This window comes from Daldinia vernicosa, assembly GCF_022497035.1.
Source record: "Daldinia vernicosa strain CBS 139.73 unplaced genomic scaffold F5Y00scaffold_25, whole genome shotgun sequence".
Classification (NCBI taxonomy): Eukaryota; Fungi; Ascomycota; class Sordariomycetes; order Xylariales; family Hypoxylaceae; genus Daldinia; species Daldinia vernicosa.
Window position 1 is genome coordinate 134686 of NW_025953941.1, and position 12664 is coordinate 147349.

The following is a 12664-nucleotide window of genomic DNA, read 5'->3' on the forward strand; positions in this document are numbered from 1 at the left end:
CACCCACACCATTCCATGCATATGGCCATACCATCGTCCTTACGTTTATGCTCTGTCCGCCCTGTCTGCCCCCCAGACATCTAATGCAATGTGTCCGACGCCTCGCCTTGTCCCTCGTAAAGTTGAAAATTTGTGTTGACTGAAAAGGTCTGTTGGTAACATCTGAGAAAGAAAATGTGTGCAGGGAACGGCGTTATAGCCTCATACATATAAAAGGGGTATCAACCAATAATCAACCAATTACCACTTCTTGCGTAACGAGTCCGAAAATCCACCTAGCTTGCGAAACCGACGAACACTGGAAACACCACTTCCGTACATTTCCTCCGCTGTTTCCCCCTTGAGGTGCGACTCCCGCCTGTCCACTCTCGTCCTTTACTTCCTCCCAGACGTTGATGAGGACGCCTCTGCTACCCAGCTGGCTAAAGCACTGGCTGCCTAGTATGACATCCAGAACGACCACCGGCTTGTCCGTATCCTTCTTAGGGATTGTCGTGACTACGATTCGCTTCTCCATTCCTTGATACTTCCGCAAGTTCTGTCTGGTGCCTCGGTCAGGTCTTGTTACTTCGAGCAGACAGTTGCCATGATCCTCCCACTTGCTGGCCGATACTAATAGATGGAGGCGAATCTTGAGGTTGTTTGTTGTGAGATCTGCCCTGGTATTGCCACTGTTCGCGATGCTGACGGAGGGGGAGCGGGGTGGTGTGCCCGATGATGATGAGGTATATAACGATGCGTCTCCACCGCTGAATCGGTGTGGCCTATCGACGGAGGACATCGCGATATTGAATGACTGATTGCCACCGCCCATCAGCTTTCTTAAAAAGGAAGTGGCAGAGACGCCCGAAGATTGAGATATGCTACCCGCAGACTGCGACGGAGCTCGGGTCGACGCGCGATAACTATTCTTTCGCCCAAACCAGCTTTTGCGCTGACTATTTCCGTCGGCCTCTACCTCTGGGTTTTGATATTGACCGAAGGCCCTAACACGTGTTTCCTCCTCGAGCGCCTTGTATTTCGCATTATCCATGCGGGCTCGGTGAACTGCCATGTAGAGGGACTCGCACTCTGGAGTGGTCTGAACTCGGAAGCGGAAGAATGACGTATCGATTTTGAGGACCTTGGCGTAGAGCCTGGAATAGCTGAGAACGGGAGATCGTATTTCCAAGTCGACAACTGTACTGTTTCGTAGCATGACCAGTGGTGTGAGGTCTAGAGCAATCAAGGGTCGCTCTTGCGCCGGGCTACTGGAAGATTGATGTGCTCTTTGATAAGGGTACGCCTCAATAAGGCCTGGAGTCGTGACAATAGAGCAGATATCAGGCCAAAGGTCTTGCCAGCGTCCATGCTTGTTATCCCAATAAGAAATAGAAGCGACGGACTTAATGACGTATTCCGGCTGCTTGTTTTCTGATTTGGGCAATCCGGTCTGTGAGAGGGGGATAGGAGGGGCAAGGGTAACAGGACTTTCAGAGACTATAGACTCCGCGGGAATATTGTTATTTTTCCTGATGCTGATAGCGGGTGTAGTATCCGGCATATCCACCGCCTCAAGCTCGTCATCGGATGACTCCTCGGAGATGGTGCCATCTTCTGATACAGACATTGGTGATGTGGAGCCTTCAGAAGATATATCTGAGGGGTGGTATTCGTGCTTGAGAGGTGAAGAAGTGCGGCGCTTAAGACATGATGCGGATTGTTCGGCTGGGGGTGAAAGTACGGGTGCCTTTTTGGAACTGAATGTCCGATGAACTGGGGGAGGAGGCGCACCATCTTCACGATAGGGATTGCTATTTGACGAGGATCTTTTCGACGGTAGAATGTCGTGATTATCCAACGAGCTTGGGTAGGCTTCGTTCCCATATTTGGACCTTGAAAACGAATCCTGGGTTGGAGTTCCCTCAGGAGAAGAAGTTGAACCCTCAGTTCTAGGAGAAGTTGGTGTATTATGGGGACTGCCAATTTCCTTGTGAATACGCTCGGGGGTTGTTGGTTCGCTTTCGGGATGATTCTTAGGCCCGGTTGACGCTGAAGAGACTCTGGAGGCCTGACGTAACATTCTCTCGCCCATAGGAGTCTCGCCGGCTGCTAATCTGGGTGACGGTGCTAGTGATTCTGTTGTTGAAGGCATTGGCCCTTCAATTGGAGGGGGGATAGGGGTAGATCCTAGCATATCCAACCATTCCAGAACCTGTTCTTGGCTGTCCGCCGTCAACGATAGTAGTTCGAACCATTCTTCCCTGTAACCTCTGATCATAACGACCAATTCGCACTTATCATCTCCCCTTCGAGCAGAAAAACGGCCACCGATAATGGGGGCAAATAGAAGCCACGAACGCCCTGCACTGCCAGTCTCTCTGATTAGGAGGTCACCCGGATCTGACTTGAATGTCTGATTGTCTCGAATTATGAGTTCGACTTGGCACCCGAGTCGTTGTCCGTTCGAATGTCGCAAGTCCAAGGTGAAGGTATCTTTAGCGTAGACCTGACGAAAGCGATCGATTTTGACATTATCAAGAGCTTCTAGTGTTTTTAGGTCGCGTGTCCGGGATGTGTCGCTGTTTCTAGCGTCCTCGTCGACCACTCGTGCGTTTTCTTCTTTATGCCGTCGCCTCGCCTTCTCCTGTAGCGCTTCCCACTTGGAAACGAGGGATTCAAATTCTCTTGTACCAGCAATTGCTCGATAGCCCTGATTGTTTTTAGTTGGGGCGCTCGGGAAATGATAATGAAACATACCTTAATGAATTTAGTAATCCACTTGACGCGAACTAGAGGGCGTTTTAGCAGATGAGCCACATCTATGCGGTCCCCATCCTCATTGAGAATATCTCCTTGCTCGTTTCGAGGCATCGCATTGATAAGGGAGTCGGCATCATCGGGCGACCGAGGCGCCAAGTTGACGATAATGCCTTGGAAGCCAAGGCGCCATACGTCAAGATAATTGTTGTAGACAGGATAAACTGCCTCAAACCATTGTAGAAGCCTGTAAATGTCAGAAAGTGGGGGGCACTGGCAGTGCAGGCTTCTGAGGTTGTCAAGGGCGATGCCCATGTTAACGACAGCTTTATCTAAGGTATCCTCCTTATATTTAGTAGGAGGGGATCCAAACAAATCTTTGCGTAAACTGCTCGTATTATTTACAAATTGTGTTAGAAGGACTGGAATTACTCCATCTACAAGAGTTTTTAGCTCTCGCTGGTAAAGGTCCTCATCGTCTTCAAATTCAAGCAGAAGTTCGTCCAAAGTAGCGTCGCTTAGGTGACTAGACGGTCTTCTTATGCTGCGCGCGGAGCGACGGCTGATCCTCCTGTTAGGTACCGAAGTGTCATCTGGCAGAGACAAGGCTGACACTAAATCTGAGTGTTTTGTAAGTCGCCTCTTAAGGCCGGACCTATGGCTTTTCCTACGGGATACTGCCGTACTTCTTGTCAAACCAGGATTTTCGGTTATGGTAGTTTGCGATATTTCGGACGAGAGATCTGATTGAAGTCCATAATGTGATTCCATCTCGGATATAATCGTCGATAGCTCATGGAAGCCATTAGTTGGTGGCTTGCGTTTGTTATAAGCCAGTGGCTCTGGCTGGGTTGCTTCGGAAGATACCGATGAACTACAATCTTCTGGGGATGGACTTCTTTTTGCACTGGAAGAACGCCGCCTTTCGTGGTACTCATCTTCACGTTCTCTGTCGAGGTCCACCACTTCGGGACAACTTGGATATTCTAAAGGCGGAGGACTATGGCCTGTAGATTCACCGCGAAATGCGTCCATAAGCTTCTCCTTGAAACCTTTCTTCATACTACTTTTCGAAGGGGTTGAAGAGAGCCTAGTAGCTCTGCTTCGCTTTAGTCCCGCCGAGATGGGACTCGTAGTTTCGCTTCTGCTAGGCTCATGGTGGTCTGGCTTCGGAATCCCCTTTGGCTCTGTCGATTCTTCGCTCATGCTAACGTTGGAAGAACTGTTGGCCTCGACAGATTTATGTTTTAAGGGTGGAGATTGTCGTGCTGTGCTTTCATCTGGTAAATCTTCGTCTGCTTTCTTTTGTTCGGGCTTGGCTATGGAAGGATTGACGAAAGGGTCAACAGTGTCCTTAAGCCAGGTCTCAATGTTTGGAGGACGGTTGACAACGGGTTTTGGAGGGTCAACTTTCTCCGCGAGAATCTTCTTGCCCTCGGTCAATGCCTTTTTCAGGACGTGAGTAGCGCCCTTGAAACTGGATTGCCTCTTGGTTTTTGGCCTCGTCTTTCGTCGTCTTGAACCTGTAGCTAAGTCCAGCTCGCTAAATGCAGAATATCCAACAGGAATTTCTGCTAGTGATTGTGCCAGCGTACTAAATGGCATGTCTGATACCGAGTCGCTCGACCAAGACTCACTATCGGATACTTCTTCTGTCGCTATAGTTTCTGTCTCTGCATGATCCTTCTTGACAGGATCTTGGGGGTGTTTCTGTTGTTTCTTGGGAGACATTTTCGAGTTTCTTCGTGGAGACGTTCGACGTTTTTCAGACCCAGGCTTTTCCGCCACTTCTTCCTGTTCTAATGGCGACGATTCCCTATGAGAACTTGCTCCACGGGTACTTGGTCCTTTTGAAGAGTGCCTCGAAGAAGCTCGAACTGTAGCAGCATCGTCTGATCCTTGTAAATCAGAGTGGGCTGGTCGTATATTGGCTGCCGCGCGCATAGCTTGATATGCTTTCTTCTTTGTTGACCTGCTCCGGGCGTTACGGTTTTCCCGTCGCTGCGGCTTTTGTGGCGTGGGTGTATCTATTGAAATAGAACTAGATAAACCGCTTGTAGCGTCGCTCTCACTCGCGACGGGCCTGACGCGAATGCCATCGCCCTCATACTTGCTAGACTTTCCGGACTTGGAGGATTCTGCGGTAAGATGAGAGCCTGTGAGATGAGAGCCCGATAAACAGGATCCCGATAAATAAGATCCTGATATCCCACTTGCTGTGTCTTTTTCGCTTGGGATGGGTTTGACACGAATGCCATCCCCTTCTGGCTCTTTCGAAATCCGCGAGCTACTAGTCTTGGCTGTGACACGGGTAGGCTCTGATCTCCCGCTCGCATTGTCGCTCTCATATGGAATAGGTTTGACTCGAATTCCGTCCCCACTGCCGGTTGATCTCGCTGATCTTGGTGCATTGTGGCGTTTGACAGGCAATTCATCGGGAATCTCAACTTTACTGGCCCAATCCTTCACCTTTTTAGACACAGAGGGATTAGAGGCTGGTCGTTTTAAGAAGTCCTTCGGTATTGGTGACCCAATGGCCTCGTTCGGTTTTGTCTTTGGTGATTGGCTTCTTGACGCTGCCTTCTTATCCTTTACCCAATTGGTATCGCTAACAACTCGCTTTTTAGGCGCATTTGAAAGCTTTAGTTCCTCTATGTTACTTTTCCTGGGTTCATTGCCATCTGTTCTATGAGTGATGATAACTTTCGTCGTCGGTTTCTTCTGTCCTGACTTGATCCTCACCCGGTCTTCCTCAGTTACGCTTTCTTCATCTACTTGGACATTCAGCTCGCTTGGTTCCGTCGGAGGAGCTAAAGGGTCGGCATCGGCCATTGCTGCAGCATTTGCCTTTTGCCATTTCTTAACGCGTTCATGCACACCTCCTGGAACCTGGATTCGCATTATAGCTGCTTGACGCATCTCTTGCTTTACTAGCTCCAAACTCTTCCGCCTCGCATGTGCTGCTTCCTTTGCTGCTTGCCTATCTGCTGCGATTCGTGCTGGAGATGGTCGGCCCAGTAAGAAATCACCGAGGAGCGTAGGGGCCGGTTTTGTTGTAGCAGACCGTGGACGGCCAGAGCCCGGTTTAGCCTTAGGAGTTGTGGCATCTTTGACAGGTGATGATGTCTTCGGAGTCGGAGTTGTTCCTGAAGTAATATCGGGGGTAGATTTGCTAGCTTCAGAACCGGGCTGAGGAGTTTGGGGAGGGTGAGGATCCGTCGGATCATCTTCATCGTTAGATTTGACGGCAGTCATGATCTGCCAGATAAAATATTGTCAGTCTCAGTATCATTCCAGTACTTTATATACTCGATAAATCTTGGTATTATACAGATATATATGAGCCAAGATACGCCGAGAGCGTGGGCTGACGGTCGTGCTAACAGGTCAATGCTCAAGGCGCTGGCTGCATGCTAAAGCACAGTACAGCACACAGCAAAGCAATGTCCACCACGCAGTACACATCACACCGCACACCGCATTCGCACCTCATCGAACACTTCAAGTATTCAATTAAATGAATTCTCACCTAAATTGATCAGGGCCTGGCCCAGGCTTCATGCTGACGTTGAGATACCATACGACGTAAGCAACTTGCATGCAAGAGTAGAATCTGGTAAGAAGAAAGAAGAAAGGTTATGAGGTATGTTGGATTATAATGCGACAACAAATTGCACAAATCTGAAGTAGCATTTCCGTTTACGCCGTAACATAATAGAACACACCAGGTGTCTGTCTGTCACAATGCAATGCCTAATGTGAGAATTGCAAATAATGTATTGTACAATGAGAATAAGTTATGAGAGTAAGTTAAAGCGACTGTGTGTGTTGGAAAACCTGGACGTGAGGTGAGGGAGAGATGAGAAAGTTGTGTTTCGTTTAGTTCAAAAAGTGCCATAGCAACCAAAGGGTTTAGTTATGTAGCGAGGGGCTGAGACAATACATAAACAATGCCATTACTCAGTTACTTTAAGCACCATGGTACCTAGGTACTTACAAATAGTTGGCGGGCTTGGGTAGCTTCGACTGCTTTTTCGGTGGGTCCCTCGTCCTTGGCTTGCCATGAGCTTGTTTAGGCTGGCTTAAGGTGGGTTTAGTGGGGTTGCTAGTCCAGCTTGGAACTTGGAACTTGCAGGTGATGATGATAATGACAGTATGTACACTATTATGCCCCTGTAGTTCCCGAAGTCCGCTCGGGTCAATCCTGCCAATCAGCACATCAACATCTACATACATACGCAATGCCCCTCCATCAAGATCTCTCTTTCGTATCTACATACGTGTAATGTATTGCAATGTACTGTACAACATTGTAGGATTATGTGGCTGTTTATATCAGGCATTATCAACCTGCTGGCTTTCAATATTTGATATGTGTGGCGTTTGTAGCTCTATACAAGACTTATACAAGACTTGGATTAGTTAGGTACCTGTTAAAGCTTCTGAAGTGGTTTGCAATTAATACCTGGTAAGTACTTTATATCCCAACTAACATTTGGCGCTCCCGCAGACGAATAATTAAGTGTGCACTTTTGGAGTACCTAGTCCGTTTAGTTTACCCTACGTGGTGGATAATATATTCCTTTGAGAATTCTATGACGTTCTTTCAGGAACATATTCGGCCTATTCGTCAAGGAATATCACAATCATTAATGGTGGTAAGACGACAATAACAGCATGCCCAATGACAAGAAAATAGCCAATTATTACTCTGACTAACCTTCAGTTGGGCTTACCAGGTCACGGTGCATGTGTTTATTTCACGCATGTAAATATACAGTACAACGCGTGGGTATGTCCATACATACGAAGCGGTCTGAAGACTTTTGTACCACCACCAAAAGATACACATATCATATCCCCCTAGGGTGATATTAACCTAGGTGCCTATAAGAATTTATACTAAAATCAACTACAATATAAAGCATTACACGACTAATAGGGGCACTATCTATAGCTTCTCCCTGTGGCGCTATAGTCTCAGGCTATAGTCTCGACTCCATCACCATGTTAAAGGATAGTTTAGGTACCTAACCGAAGGTAATGAAGCTGATTTCATATCAACTCAGAATACTGCGGATGAAAGTGTTTCAAAATCCTTAGTTGGGTATTTATTTAATGATCATTCCATGGTCTTCGTTTTCGAAGTATATCACGTAACATTATTTTCTATATAACTTGTAAAGACATGTCTATTCCATGCTTCACTTCTAGGAGACAATGGATACTATGTTAAGGCTTAATATCAAGCATGGTACTTTAAGTAGATGCATATGAAGGCATCTATCAATATCCAATCAAATTACTCCCGTCCTCAATTCGCAAGGCCACCTATCAATGAAGACCGACAATCATGTCGGGCGAAAAACCCTCAAATATGTAGATGATTCTTTCTCACCCCACTTCCCCGACTCTCCATACTAGCTAATCAATTCAAGGCCCTCAGCCTCGAGCTCTAGCAATTTCTGGTGGCGGTACATCTTTGCCAGGATGTCGGAACAGGGGAGGAGGGTGCGCACATTCTTGAATAGACTCGGGAAGAGAGTCAAGCCTCGAGAAAGCTTAGGAAGCTTAAGTCGAGGTAAAAATTCTCCTGATTATTAATGGCAAAGTTATATCCTAACTAATGTGGTAGTAAGTCCTCTAGAAGCCAGTGAGCCTGTCTCGATTATACAAAATGGCCTGCACGATATGGAGTCATACGGTCTCTTCGAGTTTCCTGCCCGGCCAGGGTAACCCAGACCGACTTCATTCTCTCCGGATGCCAAAATAGTTGAGTTCGTTACTGGAAGCTGTATTAACATGAGCCTTCAGTACTAACCAACTGGTAGTATTATTGCCGTCCACGGCCTTGGAGGGAGTTGGCGGACGACGTGGAGTTCTGACAATAGCGAAGACCCTGCTATATGGTTACGTGACCGACTACCAGAGGTCCTAGCCCGTATTAATGTACGGCCCCGTATACAGGCTTTCGGCTATGACGCCTCTTTCGTATTTACGTCTTCCACGTCCGACCTTGACTCTGGCGCACAAGATCTACTTACTAGAATACGCATAACAAGACAGACAGAAGAGGAAATGCGGGCCCCTATTATATTTATCGCGCATAGCTTAGGTGGACTTATTGTTAAATTAGTAAGTATATATCATAATACTGTAAAACTTTCATTGGGATTTATGAACAACTGTCTCATAAGGCCGATGCAGCGTATCAATATGTTCACAACGTAAATTTAATCGCGTCTTATAGGCTATCAATATAGCACACACGGATGATGAATACTACCAAGATATTCTTAGAAAGACAGCCGGTTGCTTATTCCTTGCAGTTCCATTCCATGGTGCCGATGCTGCCTCTTGGGCCGTATTGGGTTCCCGTATAGCTAGCGCCCTGTCTCTAGGCATGGCTGGAAATCCGGGAATACCAGGCGCTCTGGAAAGGAATTCGAAGGACTGGATGAAAATTTAAAGGGATTTTGTCCAAAGAGGAAAGAATATGGTATTCAGGAGTGCATATGAGACGGAGAAGATGGGAAGAAGTGTTGTGAGAAGTTAAGTTGGCTTAGATCGTTCTACTTGAGTCGCCAACTTGAATAGGTTGTTGACGAGGCATCGGTGCGGAACAATGTGCCTAACGAGCGGGTATTTCCCATGCCTGGGTCTAATCATCGAACCATTTGCAAGTTTGGTGACCATGAAACCGAGCGGTTTAACCCTGTTGGCCTTGCTATAACCGAATTGGTTCAAGCGGTACTAATTACGCGTTAGTACTTGTGTTAGCATAACGATGTGCTATGATAGGATAGTTGACCAGTGCTCATAGGGTCAAAACCAGAGCTTCCTATAATATCTGAACTTCCTATCTCCACACCGACGTTCTATGGTAGAAGTACGGAGCTTGAAACGCTATTTGATGTACTCGATCCCACTCTACCAGGACAACACGGGATCGTAATCTTTGGTATCGGAGGCTCAGGAAAGACACAACTTACTCTCAAATACATTAAAGATAAGAAAAAGCTCTATAGTGCTGTGGTCTGGATTAACGCATCTACATCTGAGCAACTTACACAATCGCTTACCGATGCCTTCTATATGATTTCCAACTCATGGACGCATAAAGATAGGTCGAATACGTACTCAGGGGAGAACAAGAGAGATTTCGTGTTGGCAAGACTAAGATCGACTCTAAAGCGGAATTGGCTTCTAGTTATTGATAGTGCCGACGATCCCAACAGCATCAACCTAGCCCAGCTAATTCCCGATTGTATTTTCGGCGCAATTATTGTAACAAGTATGCGAAGAGACGCATCGGACATCCTCGAGCCATATGGATTCGAAAGTATCGAACTTGATAACCTGGGTGACGCTGATGGAGCAGAGTTAATTTTGGATAGAGCTCGGATATCAGTCCCGTCCCACCGATCCAGCGATGCCATATTAATAGTCAGAGAATTGGGAGGTCTACCACTGGCTCTCGAGCAGGCAGGAATTCTGCTACGGAGAAGGGTTGTCGGTCTAGACAACTTTATCACAGAGTACCACACACAGTACAAGGAACTTATGGGCCATCTTCCCAGAGCCGGGGAAGTGCAACATGATAAATCACGCTCTATGTATACAGTTCTTAGCATACTTTATTCCAACGTCAAGACGGAATCGCCCATCGCTGCAACGATACTTCGACTTTTGGCCGTCATAGGACCTACACAAGTCCCCATATCCATATTTCTAAACATATTCCAATTCGACTCCAAAATCCCTACTACTGACATAGAGCTTCAATCTATACAAAATTCCTCCAAGTCAGTTGCTACTTTTCGTCTCCACATGACTCTTCTTGAGGACCTCTGTCTGGTCAAAATCAAACCTGCATCCATAGATCATCTAGAGTCAGTACTGCTGCACCGAGCTGTTTCCCAGTGGATTACAAAATCGCCGTCCGAATGCGAACCCCGGTGGGTAATATTTGTTGCCCTGGGATTGGGTAATGTTCTCTGTCGTGGAGAAGGGAGCCTCGACTGGTTCGTTTTAATTACCGAATTTCCTACTCCCGATATTATAAAACTGATATCTATGCAGGCCAATGGGTGGGACTACTTCGGATTCATATATTTCAAGAATATGCCTTTCTTGGATAGACCATATCGATTTCCTTATTAGAGAATCCATTGACTCATCTACCATCCAACCCCCTCATGGGCTTTTTGCGGCCGAATACGCAAATATAGCCTGCAACTTTGGGTATATCTATTTCTGCAATGCACGGCACGACGAAGCCCAGGTGTTTCTATCCTGTGCTCTCAGTTACTATCCCTTTATATCTGCAACCGATGATGATTTCCCCGGTGGTATTCTACGATTATATTACTGTCTAGCAGTATCCTATTATGAGACAGGGAACCTAGGTAAAGCAGAGGAGTTTCTTAACGCAGCGTTTAATAATTCAGGGAAGGAAAGTAACGAATATGCAAAAATGATCAGTTTACAGCAGTTGATTTGGGATAAGACTGCCACTAACCAGCATCATCAATCCTCGGCAGGAATTTCAGCACATAGGGAAAATATCAGACGCGGCAAACAACCCGTACAACCGCGCAGAGCTAGTCAGAAAGATGAACACGAGAAAGCAGACGCTATGGGTTGTACACCTGATGCTGCTCTAACAACATCATTCCTTAGAGCTGCTGCTGCGACTTTCGACGATGCTATCGACAAGGGCTATCGCGCTTTAGACCCGCTTCGACGTTCCCAGGGAGTAGGAGTCTCAGAATGGGAGGTGCATAGACTGATATCCCTGCACTTACCTGCAAGAGTAAAGGCTCATATCGTAAAAAGGGCAACTATGAGCTCATTGGAAAATAACACAACTGCTACGAAAGAAATATTACTAGAAGACAGTTTCTATAGAAGAATTCTCGCTCGGTCTACTGAACATTTGGGGATATAGGAGTATCTGGCGGGTATGATATTGTCTACGATTTCGAAGTCTACGTGTATATCATATATCTACAAACTTGAGGTTCCCGAGCATTTCAGCATTGAGCGGTCAGGGCGGTAGCTTAGTATATCACTTATATAGACGCAGAGAAATAATTTAGCACCTAAAATTACGGCGTAGATGCTTACGGGATTTCGGATGCCCCAACATATTGCACGATTATCATGATATATGCCTAGGTAGGTAGGTAGCTAATAAATAAAGGACCCTTCATTTCGACGAGCTTTTCCTCGTCGCCTGATCTTCTGCCGTCATCGAAGGACTCTCTTCCTTATACTGCCGATACTTTGCCCTTCCAGCACTACTCATAGCTACCCCTCCTATGACGGCGGCCAGAGTTGTACCCTTGAAGATAGTCTCGTACTGCTCAGACTTGATCACCCTTGAGAATGGCTGACGGTAAACACGGTATAAGAAAAATGTTGTAGTAGCAAGATAGACCCCAACTAGCAGCGTTCCCCGTCCGCGCAAGCGCGTACGGGGGGAAGAGGGAAGAGGAAAGGGGGGTCATGCGCAAAACTGACGCCACAGCTGAAGTCTGGTCTCTGATTGGCTAGCCACACCTCAGCGCACGTCCGATGAATTTTTTGTAAAATCAATTGACCTATTTCAATAGAACATAAAACTTTTAATAATTGGTATCGTTAGATAGAGCTCGTTTTGCATGACCTTTCTATACCATTTGCACCTCTTGCAGACGTTATGCGATAGAATGGCAGAGCGAAAAGTCGCAAACTGCGGGGCGATTCTAAGTATCTGATTGGTTGAAAAAATTGTGGCAGTACTAATTAAATATATAAGACTTGATAAGGATACGATATCTATTCCGAAGTAGTGGATGCTGCGGAGTGGTTTCGGGATCTGGTGGTAAAGCCATAACTGGTCTCCTACCAATAGAAAGGTGTGGTTTAACGATTACCAAGA

General features: G+C 46.5%; 3 protein-coding genes across 3 annotated transcripts; 2 read left to right on the forward strand and 1 right to left on the reverse strand.

Moving 5' to 3' along the window:
• Nucleotides 1-185: 185 nt before the first annotated feature.
• F5Y00DRAFT_82694 (uncharacterized protein) lies at nt 186-6371 on the reverse strand. The gene is made up of 3 exons (XM_048014207.1): nt 6269-6371; nt 2740-5997; nt 186-2692 (listed from the first exon to the last, which is right to left on the reverse strand). Exons 2-3 carry the CDS (start codon nt 5992-5994, stop codon nt 233-235), a joined length of 5715 nt encoding a protein of 1904 aa, XP_047864494.1. The 5' UTR covers nt 5995-5997; nt 6269-6371; the 3' UTR covers nt 186-232.
• A 1858-nt stretch (nt 6372-8229) lies between these two features.
• Nucleotides 8230-9208, forward strand: F5Y00DRAFT_270068 (uncharacterized protein; the record flags this gene model as incomplete). The annotated part of the gene is made up of 4 exons (XM_048012552.1): nt 8230-8320; nt 8375-8471; nt 8571-8874; nt 8990-9208. 4 exons carry the CDS (start codon nt 8230-8232, stop codon nt 9206-9208), a joined length of 711 nt encoding a protein of 236 aa, XP_047864495.1.
• Nucleotides 9209-9390: 182 nt separating this feature from the next.
• Nucleotides 9391-11689, forward strand: F5Y00DRAFT_270069 (P-loop containing nucleoside triphosphate hydrolase protein; the record flags this gene model as incomplete). Its single annotated transcript, XM_048012553.1, has 3 exons — nt 9391-9502; nt 9563-10763; nt 10822-11689. The coding sequence occupies 3 exons, from the start codon at nt 9391-9393 to the stop codon at nt 11687-11689; spliced, it is 2181 nt and encodes a 726-aa protein (XP_047864496.1).
• Between the last annotated feature and the right edge of the window lie 975 nt (nt 11690-12664).